A 25,920-nucleotide genomic window follows, 5' to 3' on the forward strand; every position below is an offset into this window, starting at 1 on the left:
TATGGAAAAACAATGACATCATGTAATCAAACTGGCATTTGAAGGGTTAAAATCCTTAAAAAGTTTTGAATGTTTGGTAGTTTTTAGCAGGGCAAAAGTTGTTTAAGAGGTTTATGCGGGGAAAAGTAGAAAAAATATTAATCTGTAAAGTTTTTATAGCATTTTTTTGGAGGTGACATGTCCAGCCTGAAGGGTCTGAAAGGGGAGTAAATGTGTACACAGTGTATTATTATTATTATTATTATTATTATTATTATAAACACATTAGAAAAATTGAAATTTTACAAAATATATCAAGAAAAAAAACCTTCTTCCAAAAGTCATGTCATTTGCAGAATCACAGCCAAAATTATTACCAAAACAAAAGTGAAAAATGACAAATATGGCTGAAAATTCTCTAGAGGTCCCAAATGGTGAATTAGCTGAGGGAAACAGGACTTATAGAGAGAATTTAGTTATATATTTAATTATTTATATTTGTTTTGTAATGTGCTATTATAGATATTATTGGTCCCGCTTTTCCTCTTAAATCATTTATTTATCTAAATTTTATTATTATTATTCATTATTTATTTATTTATTTTCTGTTTATATTTCTGTCAGTCTGCTGCTCCTCATTCAGTCAGTAGGTGGCGGTAATGCTCCTGTGCGGTGGTCTGCCAACCGCAAAAACACGAAGAAGAAGAAGAAGCAGAAGGAGAAGAAGAAGAAGCAGAAGGAGAAGAAGAAGAAGCCGAATGCTAACGAGAGATTAGCATCTTGTAGCTAGAGACACCGGCACACAGAGATAAAGTCTTCAGAGTTTATTTACTAGTGATCAGTTTATTTATCGATCTGATGTTTAGCGGTGAGAGTCGATCAGCTGATCTCTACAGCAGAGCAGTTAGCAGTTAGCTCACACTGTTAGCCTGCTGCTAGCTGTAAACAGGCTGTAAACAACGTTTAGATGCTGTAAACAGGCTGTAAACAGGCTGTAAACAGGCTGTAAACAACGTTTAGATGCTGTAAACAGGCTGTAAACAGGCTGTAAACAACGTTTAGATGCTGTAAACAGGCTGTAAACAGGCTGTGTAGCTGGTTTGGAGGTAGTTAACTGGCTGATCTTCTAAAGGAGAACTCAGAAGAATGATGACAGGTGAGAAACAACATGAGACACAGAGAGATAACTATATATTAACTATATTAACTATATTAACTATATTAAACTATATATTAACTATATTAAACTATATATTAACTATATTAAACTACATATTAACTATATTAACTATATTAAACTATATTAAACTATATTAACTATATTAACTATATTAACTATATTAAACTACATATTAACTATATTAACTATATTAAACTATATTAACTATATTAACTATATTAAACTATATTAACTATATTAACTATATTAAACTATATTAACTATATTAAACTACATATTAACTATATTAACTATATTAAACTATATTAACTATATTAACTATATTTAACTATATTAACTATATTAAACTATATTAACTATATTAAACTATATTAAACTATATTAACTATATTAACTTTATTAACTCTACATTAACTACATTAACTACATTAACTCTACATTAACTACATTAACTATATTAACTGTACATTAACTATATTAACTATATTAACTACATTAACTATATTAACTTTATTAACTCTACATTAACTATATTAACTGTACATTAACTATATTAACTATATTAACTATATTAACTATATTAACTACATTAACTCTACATTAACTACATTAACTATATTAACTGTACATTAACTATATTAACTATATTAACTATATTAACTACATTAACTACATTAACTATATTAACTGTACATTAACTATATTAACTATATTAAACTATATTAACTATATTAGCTATATTAACTCTTCATTAACTATATTAGCTATATTAACTCTACATTAACTACATTAACTATATTAACTATATTAACTACATTAACTACATTAACTATATTAACTTTATATTAACTACATTAACTATATTAACTACATTAACTATATTAACTATATTAACTATATTAACTATATTAGCTATATTAACTCTACATTAACTATATTAACTATATTAAACTATATTAACTATATTAGCTATATTAACTCTACATTAACTATATTAGCTATATTAACTCTATATTAACTATATTAACTACATTAACTACATTAACTATATTAACTATATTAACTACATTAACTATATTAACTACATTAACTATATTAACTATATTAACTCAACATTAACTATATTAACTTTATATTAACTACATTAACTATATTAACTGTACATTAACTATATTAACTATATTAACTATATTAGCTATATTAACTCTACATTAACTATATTAACTATATTAAACTATATTAACTATATTAGCTATATTAACTCTACATTAACTACATTAACTATATTAACTATATTAACTACATTAACTCCATTAACTATATTAACTACATTAACTATATTAACTATATTAACTACATTAACTATATTAACTACATTAACTACATTAACTATATTAACTATATTAACTACATTAACTATATTAACTACATTAACTATATTAACTATATTAACTCAACATTAACTCTGCACTGTTCTTGTTGACAGTTAGTGGTAATAACCTCTAATAACCTGGTTTTCCTCAGACTGAGATAACTCTACATTAACTATATTAACTCTACATTAACTATATTAACTCTACATTAACTATATTAACTCTACATTAACTATATTAACTCTATATTAACTATATTAACTCTACATTAACTGTTATTGTACGTTTAAAGAGAAACTAATCTCTGATAACCCTGGTCGGTTTCCTCTGACGGAACATGAACTAAAACAACAAACTGTAAAACTGGAATAAAACAAACAATATTCAGGCTGTTTTTTATGATTCGGATTATTAAATCTACCAAACTAAAAGCAGATTTTCTTAAGAGAAACTATACAAAAGAGCATGATGAATGTTTATGTACCATGTAAATGTCTCTGTGTCTTGTTGTTGTTGTTGTTGTTGATGTTGTTGATGTACAGTGATACAGTGAAAATGAATTTCCTCTTTGGGACAATAAATCTGATCTGAACATTGTTATTGTGACAGCAGCGTTAGTTAGTTTAAAGAGAAACTAATCTCAGATAACCTGAGATAACTGTTAGATTTATTAATAATAATAATAATAATAATAAACAGTTAACGGTTGTTTTTGTCAGACGATGGCGTCCTGCTGGACGTTAATAATAATAATAACAATAATAATAATAATAATAAACAGTTAACGGTTGTTTTTGTCAGACGATGGCGTCCTGCTGGATGTTAATAATAATAATAATAATAATAATAATAATAATAATAATAATAAACAGTTAACGGTTGTTTTTGTCAGACGATGGCGTCCTGCTGGACGTTAATAATAATAATAACACTAATAATAATAATAATAATAATAATAATAAACAGTTAATGGTAATAATCTGTAATGGTTTTGTCAGACGATGGCGTCCTGCTGGACGTTAATAATAATAATAACACTAATAATAATAATAATAATAATTAACAGTTGATGGTTGGTTTTGTCAGACGATGGCGTCCTGCTGGACGTTAATAATAATAATAATAATAATAATAATAATAATAATTAACAGTTAACTGTTGTTTTTGTCAGACGATGGCGTCCTGCTGGACGTTAATAATAATAATAATAATAATAATAATAAACAGTTAATGGTAATAATCTGTAATGGTTTTGTCAGACGATGGCGTCCTGCTGGATGTTATTAATAATAATAATAATAATAATAATAATAATAATAATAATTAACAGTTGATTGGTTGGTTTTGTCAGACGATGGCGTCCTGCTGGACGTTAATAATAATAATAATAATAATAATAAACAGTTAATGGTAATAATCTGTAATGGTTTTGTCAGACGATGGCGTCCTGCTGGATGTTATTAATAATAATAATAATAATAATAATAATAATAATAATTAACAGTTGATTGGTTGGTTTCGTCAGACGATGGCGTCCTGCTGGACGTTAATAATAATAATAATAATAATAATAAACAGTTAATGGTAATAATCTGTAATGGTTTTGTCAGACGATGGCGTCCTGCTGGATGTTAATAATAATAATAATAATAATAATAATTAACAGTTGATTGGTTTTGTCAGACGATGGCGTCCTGCTGGACGTTAATAATAATAATAATAATAATAATAATTAACAGTTGATTGGTTTTGTCAGACGATGGCGTCCTGCTGGACGTTAATAATAATAATAATAATAATAATAATTAACAGTTGATTGGTTTTGTCAGACGATGGCGTCCTGCTGGATGTTAATAATAATAATAATAATAATAATAATAATAATAATAATAATTAACAGTTGATTGGTTTTGTCAGACGATGGCGTCCTGCTGGACGTTAATAATAATAATAATAATAATAATAATAATTAACAGTTGATTGGTTTTGTCAGACGATGGCGTCCTGCTGGATGTTAATAATAATCATAATAATAATAATAATAATTAACAGTTGATTGGTTTTGTCAGACGATGGCGTCCTGCTGGATGTTAATAATAATAATAATAATAATAATAATTAACAGTTGATTGGTTTTGTCAGACGATGGCGTCCTGCTGGATGTTAATAATAATAATAATAATAATAATTAACAGTTGATTGGTTTTGTCAGACGATGGCGTCCTGCTGGATGTTAATAATAATAATAATAATAATAATAATAATAATTAACAGTTGATTGGTTTTGTCAGACGATGGCGTCCTGCTGGACGTCCCTGTTATTCGCCAGCTCTACCACTGGGACTGTGGCCTCGCCTGCTCCAGGATGGTCCTCAAGTAAGTCCAACACTACCAACTTCATTCATTTTATTCCTTTGTCTCGTTGTTTTCTCCCTCGTGTCTGTTAAATGATCTGACTCCAACAGTAAATCATCTCAGCTGTTTCTCTGATGTTTGATGGTGAAGATGAGCAGCAGACGTCCCAGTTCTCACTTTAACTTTAACTTTATTACGACACGTCTAGAAACTTTCAGTTAGAGTCTCTGGTTCTCATCAGGCTGCTCGGTTCATGAAGTCTGGACCAAGTTTCATTTCACTAGAACCAGTTTTATAGCCTAACAAACGTTTTCTATGAACGAAGGTCGATCTCTCCAGAAGTCGCCTCCTTTATTCAATATGTGGACGTTCATTATCTCTAAGCCAGAATCATCAAAACTACAAGAAAAACAGGCTGGAAATATTTCACTCTGTGTGATGAACCTTTATAATATATGAGTTTCACTTTCTGAAGTAATTGGCCAGAAATACTGAACTTTTTCTTGATATTCTAGTGTATTGGGATGTAATAGTGTAACATGGAGCCTACAGATAAGATGTCAGAGTGTACCTGTGTGGACCTGCAGGTACCTCCATCCAATCAGTGACGAGGAGTTCCAGAGAGCATGCTGGGAGCTCAAGCTGACGGAGAGCGTGTGGACTATCGACCTGGCCTACCTCATGAGCCACCTGGGAATCAAACACTGCTTCTGCACACAGACTCTGGGTGTTGATAAGGGCTTCAGGAACCAGGTACAGAGTCTACAGAGTCTACAGAACCTCATGCCACATTTCACTGTTTGCTTTAGTTCTGTGGTTGATGGTCTCTTTGATCCGGTTTGATCCGGTTTGATCCGGTTTGATCTGGTTTGATCTGGTTTGCAGTCCTTCTATAAGAAACACTTTGATACGGAAGAAGATCGAGTGAATGAGCTCTTCCTCAAAGCAGAGAGCAAAGGTGTGGCGGTGAAGAAAAGGTCAGTAGTCCTGAAACACTTGGACTAGTTGTTGCCATAGAAACAGTAAACACACTGCAAACAGACACCTCACAAAAACAAGAAAAAAGTACTAAAATCAGGTGTATTTGGCTTAAAAATATCAAAATTATCCACCAATGGAAGAATAAAATGTGTCTTGTCAAGACTTTCCAAAACCAGTAAAAATATCTAATCTAATGAACCACAAATACCTTAGAATTAGTGTATTCTGACTGATAACAAGTGACTTTTTATTGATTCTAATGAAATACACGTGACCTATTTTCTCAATATGTTGAGAAATATTGTTGAATTAATAATCAGTAAATGCTAGAGCATCATCTGGACATAATGATATGATAGGCATTATATTTATAGAAACCAGCAAAGTCACTAAAAACTAGTCAACTTTTCTCCAGACAGATACAAAGATTTTTATCTGGCTGCTTGTTTTAATATGTGAAGAGTAAAATTATGTCAAAGTTATGATTTCTTAGTGATGCTTGAAATAAGAAATGATTCCTTGTAAATATCAGTTTTCTAGTTGTAAGTGTTGGTGAAGCAGCTTTGTAACTGTTGATATTCTAGTTTCCAGCATGTATTTACTCAGTATAGGTGATAAAATCTCAGTAACAAGCTGTAATATCTGATTTAGATCATTAAGGACCAAAACACTGAAAACAAGTCAAACAGTCTAAAATAAAAACTGCTGACTAAGAAGAACTATCTGATCAGACATTAATAAGCAGATATCCCCTTCATATAATATATTGATCTGAGATATATACGTGTGTGTGTGTGTCTGTGTGTGTGTGTGTGTGTGTGTGTGTCTGTGTGTGTGTGTGTCTGTGTCTGTGTGTGTGTGTGTGTCTGTGTCTGTGTGTCTGTGTGTGTCTGTGTCTGTGTGTGTGTGTGTGTGTGTGTGTGTGTGTGTGTACGTGTCTCTGTGTGTGTCTGTCTGTGTGTGTGTGTGTCTGTGTGTGTGTCTCTGTGTGTGTGTGTGTGTGTGTGTGTCTGTGTGTGTGTGTCTGTGTATGTGTCTGTGTCTGTGTGTCTGTCTGTGTGTGTGTGTGTGTCTGTGTGTCTGTGTGTGTGTGTGTGTGTCTGTGTCTCTGTGTCTGTGTCTGTGTGTGTCTGTGTGTGTGTCTGTCTGTGTGTCTGTGTCTCTGTGTCTGTGTGTGTGTGTCTGTGTGTGTGTGTGTGTGTGTCTGTCTGTGTCTCTGTGTGTGTGTGTGTCTGTGTGTGTGTGTCTGTCTGTGTCTCTGTGTCTGTGTGTGTCTGTGTGTGTCTGTGTCTCTGTGTGTGTCTGTGTCTGTGTCTGTGTGTGTGTCTCTGTCTGTGTCTCTGTGTGTGTCTCTGTGTGTGTGTGTGTCTGTGTGTGTGTCTGTGTGTGTGTCTGTGTCTGTGTGTGTGTCTGTGTGTCTCTGTGTGTGTGTCTGTGTGTGTCTGTGTGTGTGTCTGTGTGTGTCTCTGTGTGTCTGTGTCTCTGTGTGTCTGTGTCTCTGTGTGTGTGTGTCTGTGTCTGTGTGTGTCTGTGTCTGTGTGTGTGTCTGTGTGTGTCTGTGTGTGTGTCTGTGTCTGTGTCTCTGTGTCTGTGTCTGTGTGTGTGTGTGTCTGTGTCTGTGTCTGTGTGTGTGTCTGTGTGTGTCTGTGTGTGTGTCTGTGTCTGTGTGTGTGTGTGTCTGTGTCTGTGTGTGTGTGTGTGTGTGTCTGTGTCTGTGTGTCTGTGTCTGTGTGTCTGTGTCTGTGTGTGTGTGTGTCTGTGTCTGTGTGTGTGTCTGTGTCTCTGTGTCTGTGTCTGTGTGTGTGTGTGTGTGTGTCTGTGTCTGTGTCTGTGTGTGTGTGTGTCTGTGTCTGTGTCTGTGTGTGTGTCTGTGTGTGTCTGTGTGTGTCTCTGTGTCTGTGTCTGTGTGTGTGTGTGTCTGTGTCTGTGTCTGTGTGTGTGTCTGTGTGTGTCTGTGTGTGTGTCTGTGTCTGTGTGTGTGTGTGTCTGTGTCTGTCTGTGTCTGTGTGTGTGTCTGTGTGTGTCTGTGTGTCTGTGTGTGTGTCTGTGTCTCTGTGTCTGTGTCTGTGTGTCTGTGTCTGTGTCTCTGTGTCTGTGTCTGTGTGTGTGTGTCTGGTCCCAGCTCCGTGGCGGTGCAGGAGATCCAGTCCCACCTCCTCCAGGGCCACGTGGCCATCGTCCTGGTGAACGCCGTGCTGCTCTCCTGTGAGCTCTGCTCCTCTCCGGTGAAGTACTGCTGCTTCCTGCCGGCCGGACAGAAATGTTTCTGCAGGAAGCCGGAGTACCAGGGACACTTCGTGGTGGTGTGTGGCTTCAACAGGACCTCCGGGTCCGTCTTCTACAACAACCCTGCTTACTCTGACCGTGAGTCGCCTCGGAAGCTGGTACAAGCTGAATGTTCCAGCATCAAGTTACTAAACCAGTCCTCCATGGATTTAATGTTGGAGCTCAACCCTTTACCATTTCACTATAACTATTGAAAAAATATTCAGGTTTTATTACTTTTTTCTCCTGAAATGAGGCCTAATTTTGTATATTTTACTGAAATTGACCAATAATAATGAAAAAAATATGAAAATTATATATCAATGTTTTGGTCATGACTCAAGACTATTCGTGGATTTTTAACAACGAGAATCTTCTGACTGTTGCTGTTGTAACAAGTTTTAGTTTGAACTACAGGTGTGTGTTTTGTGTTTTAGTTTGAACTACAGGTGTGTGTTTTGTGTTTTAGTTTGAACTACAGGTGTGTGTTTTAGTTTGAACTACAGGTGTGTGTTTTGTGTTTTAGTTTGAACTACAGGTGTGTGTTTTAGTTTGAACTACAGGTGTGTGTTTTAGTTTGAACTACAGGTGTGTGTTTTAGTTTGAACTACAGGTGTGTGTTTTAGTTTGAACTACAGGTGTGTGTTTTAGTTTGAACTACAGGTGTGTGTTTTAGTTTGAACTACAGGTGTGTGTTTTGTGTTTTAGTTTGAACTACAGGTGTGTGTTTTAGTTTGAACTACAGGTGTGTGTTTTAGTTTGAACTACAGGTGTGTGTTTTAGTTTGAACTACAGGTGTGTGTTTTGTGTTTTAGTTTGAACTACAGGTGTGTGTTTTAGTTTGAACTACAGGTGTGTGTTTTAGTTTGAACTACAGGTGTGTGTTTTGTGTTTTAGTTTGAACTACAGGTGTGTGTTTTAGTTTGAACTACAGGTGTGTGTTTTAGTTTGAACTACAGGTGTGTGTTTTAGTTTGAACTACAGGTGTGTGTTTTAGTTTGAACTACAGGTGTGTGTTTTAGTTTGAACTACAGGTGTGTGTTTTAGTTTGAACTACAGGTGTGTGTTTTAGTTTGAACTACAGGTGTGTGTTTTAGTTTGAACTACAGGTGTGTGTTTTGTGTTTTAGTTTGAACTACAGGTGTGTGTTGTGTTTGAACTACAGGTGTGTGTTTTGTGTTTTAGTTTGAACTACAGGTGTGTGTTGTGTTTGAACTACAGGTGTGTGTGTTGTGTTTGTTACTGACAGGTGTGTGTTTTGTGTGTTGTAGGGGTGTGCTGTACCAGCGTCGGTAACTTTGAGGAGGCTCGGCGGAGCTACGGGACGGATGAGGACATCCTGCTGATCTTTAAGGAAAGTTGATGGTGATAAGACTCGTCTCCAGTCTTGGACTCGTGACTCGGGACTCGTCTCCAGTCTTGGACTCGTGACTCGGGACTCGTCTCCAGTCTTGGACTCGTGACTCGTGACTCGTCTCCAGTCTTGGACTCGGGACTCGTCTCCAGTCTTGGACTCGTGACTCGGGACTCGTCTCCAGTCTTGGACTCGTGACTCGTCTCCAGTCTTGGACTCGGGACTCGTCTCCAGTCTTGGACTCGGGACTCGTCTCCAGTCTTGGACTCGGGACTCGGGACTCGTCTCCAGTCTTGGACTCGTGACTCGTCTCCAGTCTTGGACTCGGGACTCGTCTCCAGTCTTGGACTCGTGACTCGGGACTCGTCTCCAGTCTTGACTCGGGACTCGTCTCCAGTCTTGGACTCGTGACTCGGGACTCGTCTCCAGTCTTGGACTCGGGACTCGTCTCCAGTCTTGGACTCGTGACTCGGGACTCGTCTCCAGTCTTGGACTCGTGACTCGGGACTCGTCTCCAGTCTTGACTCGTGACTCGTGACTCGTCTCCAGTCTTGACTCGTGACTCGGGACTCGTCTCCAGTCTTGACTCGTGACTCGGGACTCGTCTCCAGTCTTGACTCGGGACTCGTGACTCGTCTCCAGTCTTGACTCGGGACTCGGGACTCGTCTCCAGTCTTGACTTGGGACTCGTGACTCGTCTCCAGTCTTGACTCGTGACTCGTCTCCAGTCTTGACTCGTGACTCGTCTCCAGTCTTGACTCGTAACTCGTCTCCAGTCTTGACTCGGGACTCGTGACTCGTCTCCAGTCTTGACTCGTGACTCGTCTCCAGTCTTGACTCGGGACTCGGGACTCGTCTCCAGTCTTGACTCGGGACTCGTCTCCAGTCTTGACTCGGGACTCGTCTCCAGTCTTGACTCGGGACTCGTGACTCGTCTCCAGTCTTGACTCGTGACTCGTCTCCAGTCTTGACTCGGGACTCGTCTCCAGTCTTGACTCGTGACTCGTCTCCAGTCTTGACTCGGGACTCGTGACTCGTCTCCAGTCTTGACTCGGGACTCGTGACTCGTCTCCAGTCTTGACTCGGGACTCGTGACTCGTCTCCAGTCTTGACTTGTGACTCGTCTCCAGTCTTGACTCGGGACTCGTGACTCGTCTCCAGTCTTGGACTCGGGACTCGTGACTCGTCTCCAGTCTTGACTTGTGACTCGTCTCCAGTCTTGACTCGGGACTCGTGACTCGTCTCCAGTCTTGACTCGGGACTCGGGACTCGTCTCCAGTCTTGACTCGGGACTCGTGACTCGTCTCCAGTCTTGACTTGTGACTCGTCTCCAGTCTTGACTCGGGACTCGTGACTCGTCTCCAGTCTTGGACTCGTGACTCGGGACTCGTCTCCAGTCTTGACTCGGGACTCGGGACTCGTCCTCTGGTGCTAGTTAGCCCGCCTCACCTGACTGCTGCTGATTAGCGGCTCTTCTTCGTGTCAGACGCCTCTCAGCCTGGAAGGATTCAGATCTGGGAGTTTCACTAATATTATTTGCTTTATTTTGTTGAGATGAGCAGACGGATGGATTTTATTGCGTCGGATGAATTTTAATGAGTGATATTGGACCTCACAGTCAAACTGTATTTCAGACTACAGTTGGTGAAATGTGGGAATCATGACATAGAAGAGGAAAAGCCTGGAAGTTGGGTCACATGACTGCTGGCTGATGGTTTATTGTTTGACCTGTTCAGTGTTGAAGTCCTGAAGAGGAAACCCTCCTAACTCACGTCTGTCTCTTTATTCTGATGATTCTGTTAACAGGGAAAACAGGAAGTAGTTGTTGTTTTGAGAGTCTCAGGTAACTATTATCCTAAAATGTGACATGCGCATCAAATAACAACGAGTTCAATGCAATACAACACCGTTTGTCTGTGGAACATGAACTCACCAGATGAGAAAACAACAACATGTCGTCATGGCAACGTGCTGAGGATCATGGCGGAGCAAAAGTGTCATTTTATTTCATGTTCTCTGTTCAAACTGGTGAAGGTCATTTCTCATTGTCACTCAGTTTTATTTTTTTAAATTTAGGTATTATGTAAAAGTTTTTGCACTACACTTTTCAAACCAGACCAGATAATTATGTGTTATTTAAATTTTGAAAAATACCATGAAATTACTACTAAAAGTGATTTCTTCCTGGTTGTGCTACCTGGTAAGAAGAAATGGCACGTTTTAAACCACAAACTTTATTTTTTATTAAACATGGAGCTGCATTTATTATATGTTTTATATGTAATTAAAGGATTTGAACATATATTTTCTTCTTTCTGGTACATTTAATGAAACACTTACACCTCATTATATACTAACTTTTTGCCAGAGATTAAGGGAATCTAATCTTATCTGAATTGTTAATAATTAATGAAGGCTACATTTAGCTGCTAGTATGAGCCTCATCCAGCTGACTCTGAGGATGGATTATTATTCACAACTTGTCTTAAACATTCTCAACACTGTTTAAGCCGTGGAGCAAACTATCTACCCTAAAATGTTTAGTTCTGCTGCAGAAACCGTTTGGGAACCGCAGCTGAGAGAGTTGTTTCTTAAAGACAAGAAAAGTTTCCTCACAGATAGAGATGAGGCGTTTTTGATGAGGACGGAGAAGTGAAGAAGTCAATGAACTTTTAATTCACACGACTGGATTCAGTTCTGGCATGTAGCAGACTGAATGAAGAATAAAAGACAGGAGGATCAAATGTAGTCAGTGCGTTTCCTTTCAGACTCGACACAGAAGCAACTTCTCACTCACGTTCTGACTGCAGACGTTGACTGGGGATTTCCACCGGACGCGTTACTGCAGCAGCACGTCAGTTTAGCGAGCCGGCCGTATACACGCGAGATAACGAGATCACGCGATAATCCTGACCATACGGGAGACCGCAAGATCCCGTGATAAACTTTAAACTCTATTTATACAGTCTATGGATAAACTGTGTGTATAAAGTAAACAACAACAACAAAAACCAACTTACTTTGCTTCTCTGAGGTGAAAGATATGTTGATCTGACCATCTATCCTTATAAAAACAATATGTTATGTCATAAATGATTGTATGATGTTCCACTTCAACAATCAGTCTCTTGTCTTCCGTGTCGCCGATCCTCTGAGACCCTTTGATTGATTGATTGATTGATTGATTGATTGATTGATTGATTGCTGATCTGGTGCCCCGGTCATAACATAATGTTGATGTGAAGTAGTTTTAGGCTGCATGAACTGCGTATTGTGTTTTATTTTGAAAGGGGCGGAAGTGTTTTACGCTAATTGTGAGTCGGACTTCCTGTCTGGTGATCTGCTCTGTTGAGATTCACGCGAGTTGGCAGCGTCTCGCGGAGAAATAGAAGTCCTACCTAATGCTCGCGTAGAGACGCTGACGCGACGCTGCAGTAACGTTACGCTACGCGCCCGGTGGAAATGCTCTCATTGATTAGAGTGTTACCTATTTGCAACGTCATACGCGACGCTGACGTTACGCTGCAGTAACGCGCCCGGTGGAAATCAGGCTTGAGTCTGATCCTGAAATAAACACAAACCTCAGTTTAACCTTTGTGCTGAGTCTACAGCTGCATTCTGTGCATGAAAAAAGCATTTTAACACAGACTAAATTAAATTAAATTAAAGATTATTACTATCACGTCTTGGCAGACAAACTTCTTTATGTTAGTCTTTCTGAACATGATTATTGTTGAGAACACAATCTGTCCAGGTTTCTGGCTCTTCCTCTGCCTTCCTTTGTCAAAAGGTGTCCCCCAGGGCTCGATCCTGGGTCCTCTTTTGTTCTCATTATACATTAATAATGTTTGTGATCATGTATCAAACACCTCATTTAATTTCTATGCAGATGATACAGTCATTTATTGTCCATCCCCTTCCCTAGTTCAGACCCTTCAATACCTGCAATCAGCTGTTGACGTGGTTCAATCCCGTCTAGCTCAACTCGGGTTGGTATTGAACGCAGAGAAATCAAAACTTAAGATCTCAAAGTGTAAAGAGTTGACGTTCAGTTTGCCAAAGATCACGGCAGTTCAAGGTGATGAAACTGAAAGGGTCACAGTTTATAAATATTTAGGGACCAAAATTGATCAGAAGTATTGAATTCAAATCAATTTCAAAGGACAAAGAAATATTTCCCCTTGGTCAGTGTGACAACTGTTGATGTGATGCTGATCTGTATTTAATGTTTGTGATAATATATATATATATATACATATATATATATATATATATATATTTGTAATTGCTTTCTTCTTCATTCGGGTTTGACCTCAGGTTTATTTATTTATTGACAAGTAGGTTTTCACATACAAGGAATTTGCTGTTGCTCAAGTGGTGACTCTTCTAGCAACTGTTACAATAATCAGTTAGCATTAACCATTAATGGCATTAATGAGGCTGCATTGTTGAGCAACAATGAAATAAAGAGAAGTTTGTTATCCACATATAAAGAAAACTGGTTTAACTTTTAGTTTTCTGTGATAAAGTGATGGAACAATCCGACAGAGACAAATATAACAAAGAGTGCAAAATGAAAAGAATACATGTGAACTTGTTTTTTTTAATCTACTTTATTGGAATATCATCTACTCCTTCACTATGTTAGGTTTGAAGTCATGTCTGACCGTCTTGGTAAGTTCCTCTGCGTACTCAGAATACCGCCCAGTCATCTGCAAAGAAAGGAAGAGTGAACAGGAAGTCCGATAGATTGTTTTAGCATTACTGTAACGCTTCCAAAGCTTCCTCTTCCTTCGGTCTGTACACAACTCTCCAATAGACACATTTCATCATGGTGAGTCGTGTTATCTCCAGTTATATTCACCTTAAAGCTCCATTTGTCGCTGATTTGTCTGTTCAGGTTGAGATCCAGTTCTACCACCAGGAGTCCGTCACGGGTTCTGGAGAGCCCCGGGGTCCGGCTGCCGTCAGGAGCCGCCACGTAACTGGATCCGTAGAAATGTCCGAAGTCATGGTGAGCTGCAAAAAAAAACAAAAAAAACATATATATATATATATATATACAATGATGTGTTTCTGTGCTGAATAACATTCAGGTTCTCCTTAAGAATAAACTTACTAATGCAGATTTCCAAATGAAAGAAGCTACATGAAAAGGAGGGAAATCTTCTCAATTCTAGGGAATAAGTTGCTTACCTTTTTTTCCATCACCTGACGTGAATTCACTTTGGAAATGTTCCTGTGTGAAAGACAAGAACTCACATAAAGTCACACAAACTCCCACCAGCGACTGTTAAGCAGCTAATGCTAACATCATTCTTCCGTTCAGGGTTTACAGGCTGTTGCTGTGTCACTTCCAAGATTAAATTGTTTCATTAATTTTAAGAAAGTGTGAAATATTTCACCATCTTCTTCATTCTGCTCTTTACTTTGTTTTTTTTTTCTCATTTCTTGGAGCATTTACCTGAAGAAAACACTCGTATGTCATAAATCTGGCTGGGTACAACCCAGACAACAAACAAAACCACAGTTGTTGCTGGTGTACTTTTATTTATCCGACCTTTGTGTGTGACTGGACACGTTAACTCACCGTCCCAACGCGGTTGATTCCACAAGTGAAGCAGTGGTTGGCTATGGCTGCGTTCCTGGCCTCGATAGACCACATGGGCTCACTAGACAGAACCATTATTGTTATAAATCAATATCTGGGACCATTCGTTAATATGCAGTACATAAAAGTGACTTCATTACCTGAGAGCGCCGACAGTAGCTGAGGGGTTGAAGATGATCTCAGCTCCGTTCATGCTGTACATGAACCAGTTGAGAGGGTGATGGCGTCCGTAGCAGATATTCACAGCGATGTTCCCGAACTGTGTCTGGAACACTGTGTGGCCAGTGTTGCCCTCCATGTAATATGTGGACTAGATGTTAAACAAACACAATTAAAGCCTTATTCCTTACAGCAAACTAACCTAGGGCTGGGCGACATGGACCACAAGTCATATCTGATTATTCAGGCTGAATATCGATATACGACATATATCCTGATATTTTTATCTCAAAGTGAGAGCAAAAGTTAAAGCCAAATCTGACACACATAAAGTGCACATTTAAATAAAAATTACCTTAAATAAAAATAGCCTATGAAATAAAATAGGCCAATCTTTTTCTGAAATAAATATATTTATATGAGAAAAGAATAATGAACATTACAAAAGAACTAGTAAGGGCAGCATTTATATAGAAAGAAAGAAAACAATCTGAACTATATCGATATATGTGATAAGGTCTAATTCCATATCACATTTAAAAATGAATGGATATATTTTTTATATGTATATATCGCCCAGCCCTACACTAACCTCATTAAAGTCTCCAATCCTTGGAATATGGTTCTTCCTGCTCTTTCCCAGCACATTCCCAGAGTTGGAGATGACCACCGCTGTGTTCCACAGAGTGCTGTGCAGACCTTCTCGCTCCAGGATGGGAGAAACAACCACCATGTTGTATTTCTTGGCCAGCTAATAAAAGAATCAGTGTTAATAAGAAAAGAAAAGCGTTTTACTGAGGCAGACTGAACTCTGACTCACCTCTTGGCAGAAGCGTGTGGTGCTTCCTTCCTCAGCAGACTCTGCGAACTCCGTCCATGGTTCCTTCTCTCGGGTGCAGAAAGCAAAGGGCATGGCTGCACAGCAGAAGTCAGTTAGCCTCTGTATATATATATATATATATATATTAGTCATGTTTAATGCACTCTGATGAAAACACTCACTCCACGTCTCCTGAAAGCAGATGATGTTCACTCCGCACATGGCTGCCACTTCAACCATCTCACCAATCCGACTGTGCGTGGCATTGATCTGTGGAGGAGAAAATATAAAACAATGTCTGCATTTAATCCAGTAGAGTGTGATTAATGAGGCAGAAAGCATTAATGATCATTGTTGACTTGTGTTGAGCTAAACGTGTCGTACTGAGAGCTGCAAGCTGAGACCAGAGAGACCAGAGAGACCAGAGAGCAGACTGGACAGAATAATGAGTACAGGAAGACGGGATCTGTGTTGGAAGACTGGGAATGGATGTTTTTGGTTCCTGACTGGTTCCTGACTGGTTACAGACCGGTTCCTCACTGGTTCCTCACTGGTTCCAGACTGGTTCCAGACTGGTTCCTGACCGGTTCCAGACTGGTTCCTGACTGGTTCCAGACCGGTTCCAGACCGGTTCCAGACTGGTTCCTCACTGGTTCCAGACTGGTTCCTGACCGGTTCCAGACTGGTTCCAGACTGGTTCCAGACCGGTTCCAGACTGGTTCCTCACTGGTTCCAGACTGGTTCCAGACTGGTTCCTGACTAGTTCCTGACTGGTTCCAGACCGGTTCCAGACTGGTTCCTCACTGATTCCAGACTGGTTCCAGACTGGTTCCTCACTGGTTCCAGACTGGTCCCTGACCGGTACCTGACTGGTTCCTGACCGGTTCCTGACTGGTTCCAGACTGGTTCCTGACTGGTTCCAGACTGGTTCCAGACTGGTTCCTGACTGGTTCCAGACTGGTTCCTGACTGGTTCCAGACCGGTTCCAGACTGGTTCCTGACTGGTTCCAGACTGGTTCCTGACCGGTACCTGACTGGTTCCAGACTGGTCCCTGACCGGTACCTGACTGGTTCCTGACCGGTTCCAGACTGGTTCCTGTTGTGTGTTGTTGTGTGTTGTTGTGTTGTTGTGTGTTGTGTTGTGTGTTGTTGTGTGTTGTTGTGTGTTGTGTTGTGTGTTGTTGTGTTGTTGTGTGTTGTGTTGTGTGTTGTGTTGTTGTGTGTTGTGTGTTGTTGTGTGTTGTGTTGTGTGTTGTGTGTTGTTGTGTGTTGTTGTGTGTTGTGTGTTGTTGTGTGTTGTGTGTCGTTGTTGTGTGTTGTTGTGTTGTGTGTCGTTGTGTTGTGTGTTGTGTTGTTGTGTGTTGTGTTGTGTGTTGTTGTGTGTTGTGTGTCATGTGTCGTTGTGTGTTGTTGTGTGTTGTGTTGTGTGTTGTTGTGTGTTGTGTGTCATGTGTCGTTGTGTGTTGTTGTGTGTTGTTGTGTGTTGTGTGTCATGTGTCGTTGTGTGTTGTTGTGTGTTGTGTGTTGTTGTGTGTTGTGTGTCGTTGTGTGTTGTGTGTCGTTGTGTGTTGTGTGTCGTTGTGTGTTGTTGTGTGTTGTTGTGTTGTGTGTCGTTGTGTTGTGTGTTGTGTGTCATGTGTCGTTGTGTGTTGTTGTGTTGTGTGTTGTGTGTCATGTGTCGTTGTGTGTTGTTGTGTGTCGTTGTGTGTCGTTGTGTGTTGTGTGTTGTGTGTCATGTGTCGTTGTGTGTTGTTGTGTGTCGTTGTGTGTTGTTGTGTGTTGTTGTGTGTTGTGTGTCATGTGTCGTTGTGTGTCGTTGTGTGTTGGTGTGTGTTGTGTGTTGTTGTGTGTCGTTGTGTGTTGGAGGCTGTCTGCTCGTCTCATCTGGCCTCGGGGATTTAAATCTGTCACTACAAAGAGGAAGAAAGTCCTCCTGTCTGTCTAAGTCCTGACCTGGTCCAGGTCTGTCTAAGAGTCCTGACCTGGTCCAGGTCTGTGTAAGAGTCCTGACCTGGTCCAGGTCTGTCTAAGAGTCCTGACCTGGTCCAGGTCTGTGTAAGAGTCCTGACCTGGTCCAGGTCTGTCTAAGAGTCCTGACCTGGTCCAGGTCTGTCTAAGAGTCCTGACCTGGTCCAGGTCTGTGTAAGAGTCCTGACCTGGTCCAGGTCTGTCTAAGAGTCCTGACCTGGTCCAGGTCTGTGTAAGAGTCCTGACCTGGTCCAGGTCTGTCTAAGAGTCCTGAACTGGTCCAGGTCTGTCTAAGTCCTGACCTGGTCCAGGTCTGTGTAAGAGTCCTGACCTGGTCCAGGTCTGTCTAAGAGTCCTGACCTGGTCCAGGTCTGTGTAAGAGTCCTGACCTGGTCCAGGTCTGTCTAAGAGTCCTGACCTGGTCCAGGTCTGTGTAAGAGTCCTGACCTGGTCCAGGTCTGTCTAAGTCCTGACCTGGTCCAGGTCTGTCTAAGAGTCCTGACCTGGTCCAGGATGGGGGCATCGGTGGGTAGAACTGTGCGGTGCTGGACCAGACCCACGCGGATCCTCCTCGGCGGCCTCAGTTGTTCCTGTGCAGCTTCAAACCTGAAGGCCTTCAGCTCAAAGTTCCTCTCAGAGGCAGCAGCCGCCGCCGAGGCCGGCAGCTCCAACTTCCTGTCACGGAGAAACGAGTCACAACGGAGACAGAAGAAGAAAACAGGAAGCAGATCTAACGTTGATTCGTTGGAATAAATATATAATCCATTAAATTCAGGTGTCTCTTTCAGCTCTTCAGCCCCTCGAGGACAGCCGTCCAACTTTCTGTCATGATATCTACAAAGCGTTGACCTCTGACCTCAAGATGTCTGAATAAAAATGGGTTCTGTGTGTGTGGGAGTCTTCCCATGACGTTCTCTACATGCCTTTACTAAACTTTACTAAACTTTACTAACTTTACTAACTTCACTAACTTTACTAACTTCACTAAACTTTACTAACTTTACTAACTTTACTAACTTCACTAACTTTAATAACTTTACTAACTTCACTAACTTTACTAACTTCACTAACTTCACTAACTTTACTAAACTTTACTAACTTTACTAAACTTTACTAACTTTACTAACTTCACTAACTTTACTAAACTTTACTAACTTTACTAAACTTTACTAACTTTACTAAACTTCACTAACTTTACTAAACTTTACTAACTTTACTAAACTTTACTAACTTTACTAACTTCACTAACTTTACTAAACTTTACTAACTTTACTAACTTCACTAACTTTACTAAACTTTACTAACTTTACTAACTTCACTAACTTTACTAACTTTACTAAACTTTACTAACTTTACTAACTTCACTAACTTTACTAAACTTTACTAACTTCACTAACTTCACTAACTTTACTAACTTTACTAACTTCACTAACTTTACTAAACTTTACTAACTTTACTAACTTCACTAACTTTACTAAACTTTACTAACTTTACTAACTTCACTAACTTTACTAAACTTTACTAACTTTACTAACTTCACTAACTTTACTAAACTTCACTAACTTTACTAAACTTTACTAACTTTACTAACTTCACTAACTTTACTAAACTTTACTAACTTTACTAACTTCACTAACTTTACTAAACTTTACTAACTTTACTAACTTCACTAACTTTACTAAACTTTACTAACTTTACTAACTTTACTAACTTCACTAACTTTACTAACTTCACTAACTTTACTAAACTTTACTAACTTTACTAACTTTACTAACTTCACTAACTTTATTAACTTTACTAAACTTTACTAAACTTTACTAACTTCACTAACTTTACTAACTTTACTAACTTTACTAAACTTTACTAACTTAACTAACTTCACCAACTTTACTAAACTTCACTAACTTTACTAACTTCACTAACTTTACTAACTTCACTAACTTTACTAAACTTCACTAACTTTACTAACTTTACTAACTTCACTAACTTTACTAAACTTTACTAACTTTACTAACTTTACTAAACTTCACTAACTTTACTAACTTCACTAACTTTACTAACTTTACTAACTTCACTAACTTTACTAAACTTTACTAACTTTACTAACTTTACTAAACTTCACTAACTTTACTAACTTCACTAACTTTACTAAACTTTACTAACTTTACTAACTTTACTAAACTTCACTAACTTTACTAACTTCACTAAACTTCACTAACTTCACTAAACTTTACTAACTTTACTAAACTTTACTAACTTTACTAACTTCACTAACTTTACTAAACTTTACTAACTTTACTAAACTTCACTAACTTTACTAACTTCACTAACTTTACTAAACTTTACTAACTTTACTAAACTTCACTAACTTTACTAACTTCACTAACTTTACTAACTTTACTAAACTTCACTAACTTCACTAAACTTTACTAACTTTACTAAACTTTACTAACTTTACTAACTTCACTAACTTTACTAAACTTTACTAACTTTACTAAACTTCACTAACTTCACTAAACTTTACTAACTTTACTAAACTTTACTAACTTTACTAACTTCACTAACTTTACTAAACTTTACTAACTTTACTAACTTTACTAAACTTTACTAACTTTACTAACTTCACTAACTTTACTAAACTTTACTAACTTTACTAACTTTACTAAACTTTACTAACTTTACTAACTTCACTAACTTTACTAAACTTTACTAACTTTACTAACTTTACTAAACTTCACTAACTTCACTAACTTTACTAACTTTACTAAACTTCACTAACTTCACTAAACTTTACTAACTTTACTAAACTTTACTAACTTTACTAACTTTACTAACTTTACTAACTTCACTAACTTTACTAAACTTTACTAACTTTACTAAACTTCACTAACTTTACTAACTTCACTAACTTTACTAACTTTACTAAACTTCACTAACTTCACTAAACTTTACTAACTTTACTAAACTTTACTAACTTTACTAACTTCACTAACTTTACTAAACTTTACTAACTTTACTAACTTTACTAACTTCACTAACTTTACTAAACTTTACTAACTTTACTAACTTTACTAAACTTCACTAACTTTACTAACTTCACTAACTTTACTAACTTTACTAAACTTCACTAACTTCACTAAACTTTACTAACTTTACTAAACTTTACTAACTTTACTAACTTCACTAACTTTACTAAACTTCACTAACTTCACTAACTTTACTAAACCCATGAAACCAGGCAGCTTTCCTGAGTACAAACCTTATTCCTGCATATTGTATTTGGATATTTCTCGTACTGGGCTCCCTAAACAGTCTTGAAATTGCATCCATTCCTTTATATTTTGGGAATAACGTGGTGTTTGCTGCCAAAAACACTGTTCTTCTTTTTAATGTACTTTATTTCTGAAAATGTCCCTTTTTTTGTCAACATGAAAAACTGTACAAAGAAAAAATGCTGCCAGTTCTTGGAAAGAGTTCATGTAGAATTCAGTCAACACAGCAACTAGTAATCAGTCAGGAACAGGAATCCCTGAAGCCTCGACCACGTCAAGTCTAGGAAGACCCAGTACAACAAGAGAAAAAAAACAAAAACAAAAACTGGTTTTTCTGATGCAGAAACCAAGAATTTGTGCAGAAATCTCCAAAATGTCAAAAGCTTTTGTTTCCTAATCAGAGAATGGATTTTTCTGTGGTTTTCCTGAGGTGTTGATGTCTTAATATTATAATAAAATAATTCCCCTTAAAAACACACTAATAGGGAGTGGACCGTTATAAAACCATATCTGGGCCTCGGACTCTTAGACAAAACGATCGCTGGTTCATCAATAATGACAGTAATTGCTGGTTGCAGGCAACTCTTCACAACATTATTAAGTGTGCAGCAGATATACGACTATTGAGACACAGAAACAACATGTAAAACAGTTATTGAGTAATCCTTCGTTTGCACAGGTTAAAGGTTAAAGCTCTGAAAAAACTGACCAAAGTTCACTCAGCAGAATAATAATTCACCAGAAACAAACTACATAGAAACACATGGGAAAAGAAAAATAAATCTGATCTACAGGAACATCTCAAAAAATAGAATATCATGAAAAAGTTCAATATGTGTTGTCAATCATTTCAGAAAGTGAAACTCAAACATTATATAGATTCATTCCACATAGAGTGAAATATTTCAAGCCTGTTTTTCTTCTAATTTTGATGATTCTGGCTTAGAGATAATGAAAACGCTGCTGTTGCTCCACTGTGTTTTCTGAAGTCACCATAGCAACCATCTAGCAGGACATTTTAGAGTCTTCATGCTTCCAGCAGCTCTTTGGAGATGCTGCTGGTTTCTTGGAGATGCTGCTGGTTTCTTTGGAGATGCTGCTGGTTTCTTTGGAGATGCTGCTGGTTTCTTTGGAGATGCTGCTGGTTTCTTGGAGATGCTGCTGGTTTCTTGGAGATGCTGCTGGTTTCTTGGAGATGCTGCTGGTTTCTTTGGAGATGCTGCTGGTTTCTTTGGAGATGCTGCTGGTTTCTTGGAGATGCTGCTGGTTTCTTTGGAGATGCTGCTGGTTTCTTTGGAGATGCTGCTGGTTTCTTTGGAGATGCTGCTGGTTTCTTGGAGATGCTGCTGGTTTCTTGGAGATGCTGCTGGTTTCTTTGGAGATGCTGCTGGTTTCTTTGGAGATGCTGCTGGTTTCTTGGAGATGCTGCTGGTTTCTTGGAGATGCTGCTGGTTTCTTGGAGATGCTGCTGGTTTCTTGGAGATGCTGCTGGTTTCTTTGGAGATGCTGCTGGTTTCTTGGAGATGCTGCTGGTTTCTTGGAGATGCTGCTGGTTTCTTGGAGATGCTGCTGGTTTCTTGGAGATGCTGCTGGTTTCTTGGCACCTGCCCACACTGGTAAAGGTACCAAAAGCTACCTCAATGACCATGGTGTTACTGGACTGTACTGGCCAGCAATCTTCCCATAGGAGTCTATGGGCTGTTGTCAAGAGGAAGGTGAGAGGCACCAGATGAGGTCACCTGAAGGCTGATCTCCTCCATGCCACCAAGTATTAATGCACTAATTCATGATTCAAAAGGAGCCCAACCAAGTATTGGTGGATAGAAATTAACAGACTGTTCACAAGCCAATTTGTCTTTTAAATATCCTTTTTTTATTGATCTTATGTAATATTCTCATTTTATACTGAGACACTGAGTTTGTTTGTTTTTTCATTATCTCTGAGCCAGAATCATCAAAATAAAAAACAGGCTTGAAATATTTCACTCTATGTGTAATGAATCTATATAATACGTGAATTTCACTTTCTGAAACAACTGACAAGAAATATTGAACTTTTCTCATGATATTCTAATTTTTTGAGATGTACCTGTGTATAAAAAAACACAGCATTACCAAAAAAAGACACAAAATGACTCAAAAAAGACACAAAATGACCAAATATTAGAAGCAAAAATGACCAAAAATAGAAGCAAAAATGACCAAAAATAGATGTAAAAATGACCCAAAAAGACAAAAATGATCCAAAAAAGACAAAAAATTACCAAAAATAGAAGCAAATATTACCAAAAATAGACATTAATTTACCTAAAGATTAACACAATACTAACTGTGGACTCCAAAATTGAACTACTTCACAATATTCTCATTTTCTGAGACTGAGTTTTGTTCTTAGAGTATCTCTAAGCCAGAATCATCAAAATTACAAGAAAAACAGGCTTGAAATATTTCTGCGTGATAGATCTATATAATGTATGAGTTTCACTTTCTGGAATAACTGGGCAGAGATATTGAACTTTTTCATGATATTCTAATGTATTGAGGGATCAGATTTGTTTTTCTTTTCCCATGCTTTGTATAGAGATAAACCTGCTTTACTCACTCTGTCTCCTTCCCGAATAAGATGCGTTTGACGTGGGCCAGCTCGGCCTCGGGCAGGTGAGCCTCCAGACATTCCTCCAGAGACTCAAACTCACATGTGGACATTTCTCTCTTCAGGTTTGTGTGTTCAGCAGCAGTTGGTGTCTGGAGTCTGCTGGAAAAGGACTGAACCTTTTATCTGCTACTCCTTATGTAATCCTCTGTGTTTCACATACTTGGTGAAGAAGAGTGTGTCCAGGTCTGTCTGTTACTAATTAACAGAGCAGCCCTTAGAAATACAGACAGGCCAACTAAACTTTCCACTTGGCTTCTCCCACCCACTCACACTGTTTTAAACACGGAAGTGTGGAAATAAATGTTTGACTCGACCCTCTTTAACCCTCTGAACCCCAGAGGAAGGATTTGAAAACTATATTTTCCTCTAAAAATCATAAAACATTCACTGTTTATCGTAAAAAGAAACTGTAAAACAGGCATTATGTTCGGAGTGTATATTCTGTAGTGCTCGCTTCTCACCTTTGGATTTATTGGCTCTACCCGACGGTCCTTCTCCGAAGTCTGCCGGCAACCGGGAGGGGAAGCCGGTCAAAGCTGGTGTATTAGCCGCCGGAGGCGCCACTCAGTTGGGTTTTGTTTGACCAACTTTTATTTTCAAAAACTGACTCTTGTGTTTATTTATTGGGTACCTGAAAAGGACTATTTTTGATTGGAAGAAAGAGACTAATGTTGGTGTTTTGGGCTGTGTGAATTATGGGTTGTATTTTGGGGCACTGAATTGTATAATACAGTGTTGAATAGCAATCTCTTGTGTGTGTGTTTTGTGATTTATGGGTCGACTTTGAAAAAGGTTGCTTAGGTCTGGTTGTTAGCAGGGTCCATGCATGGGTCCTGTGTAAGGTTGACAACTCAAAAAATACTAAAGGAAATTGTCAGATTAGCTCTGACTGGCACCCCGGCACTGTCACACCGCTACAACATGACAAATATATAAATAAATAAAACGAGAAGAGCATGTTGTTTACACCATAATAAACATAATAAACTGTTTAATATTTGTATGATTTACAGGATCAACCACAGTAAACCTCCTCAGAGCTCTCAACACTTTCATCCTCACTGCATGTTTCATATATAGGAAACGTGGTTATACATATTTAATTATTATCATTGATAGATTAATGCATTAATGAGTTTACTATTGCAGATGGAAAAGTTGTGGTTAATGTTGACTTTATATACTGCTGAGTGTCTTAATCAATACAAACATCTCAGATTTTATTTAATGATCGAACTTTGTTAATCATCTGAATGTGCAAAGTGACGATAAATACATTCATCAAATACATGTAGTGGAGTTTAATATTCTCCCCTGAAAAGTAACAAAGTAGAAGTATAAAGTAATATAAAATGGAAATATTAAAGTATTATACCTCAGATCTGTCCCCTGTTAGTGTAAATGACAAACATCAAACATCAGGTCCAGTATTTAAAAACTTATAATCTGGATCAATTAATCAGGAGATCCTCCTTTTCTCAGTCATGGATCAAAGTGATCCTGCTGACTTTATCTGAGTATTTAAAACACTGCAGAGTGGATCACCGTGATCCACATCTGGATGGATCCGGATTTACAAATCTGGTGGTGTCTCTATGTGTTATATTTATTAAATATTAATACCTGTAAACACACAGAGGCTGATCTACAAATAGTCCTTGATTTAAACACGTGTTTTGCTCTCCATGAATACAAATTCATAATTTGTATTTTGGTTTTTAAAAATAAGGCTGTATTTGTAAATATATTGTGTATTTGTAAATATATTGTGTATTTGTAAATACACAATTTTCCATTAGAAAAACAAAAAAGACATTTGTAAAACTGAAAATTCTGCTTGTGAAGTGTAACTCAGCATTTGTGAATCATTAATCACATAAATCTCTTTCCTCGAAGATGCATTTATGAGACGTTCTTGTTGAGAGAATCCACAAACAAACAGCTGGT

The 25,920-nt window shown here is 37.9% G+C and overlaps 2 protein-coding genes across 3 annotated transcripts; one reads left to right on the top strand and one right to left on the bottom strand.

Annotated features, from left to right (window-relative positions):
* Positions 1 to 919: 919 nt before the first annotated feature.
* On the top strand, positions 920 to 11,789 carry gucd1 (guanylyl cyclase domain containing 1). The gene is made up of 6 exons (XM_059337718.1): positions 920 to 1,135; positions 4,824 to 4,908; positions 5,475 to 5,640; positions 5,773 to 5,864; positions 7,991 to 8,232; positions 9,405 to 11,789. The coding sequence occupies exons 1-6, from the start codon at positions 1,126 to 1,128 to the stop codon at positions 9,494 to 9,496; spliced, it is 687 nt and encodes a 228-aa protein (XP_059193701.1). The 5' UTR covers positions 920 to 1,125; the 3' UTR covers positions 9,497 to 11,789.
* Positions 11,790 to 14,041: 2,252 nt separating this feature from the next.
* On the bottom strand, positions 14,042 to 24,156 carry upb1 (ureidopropionase, beta). 2 transcript variants are annotated; one of them, XM_059338130.1, is made up of 10 exons: positions 23,920 to 24,154; positions 18,549 to 18,720; positions 16,260 to 16,347; positions 16,078 to 16,172; positions 15,850 to 16,008; positions 15,239 to 15,408; positions 15,078 to 15,159; positions 14,684 to 14,726; positions 14,352 to 14,506; positions 14,042 to 14,199 (listed from the first exon to the last, which is right to left on the bottom strand). In XM_059338130.1, exons 1-10 carry the CDS (start codon positions 24,021 to 24,023, stop codon positions 14,116 to 14,118), a joined length of 1,152 nt encoding a protein of 383 aa, XP_059194113.1. In that variant the 5' UTR covers positions 24,024 to 24,154; the 3' UTR covers positions 14,042 to 14,115. The 2 variants fall into 2 exon arrangements, with proteins under 2 accessions (XP_059194113.1, XP_059194114.1); XM_059338131.1 differs by lacking the exon at positions 14,042 to 14,199 and having other exon boundaries at positions 14,364 to 14,508; positions 14,685 to 14,726; positions 23,920 to 24,156.
* Between the last annotated feature and the right edge of the window lie 1,764 nt (positions 24,157 to 25,920).

Source organism: Centropristis striata, chromosome 7 (genome assembly GCF_030273125.1).
Source record: "Centropristis striata isolate RG_2023a ecotype Rhode Island chromosome 7, C.striata_1.0, whole genome shotgun sequence".
Classification (NCBI taxonomy): Eukaryota; Metazoa; Chordata; class Actinopteri; order Perciformes; family Serranidae; genus Centropristis; species Centropristis striata.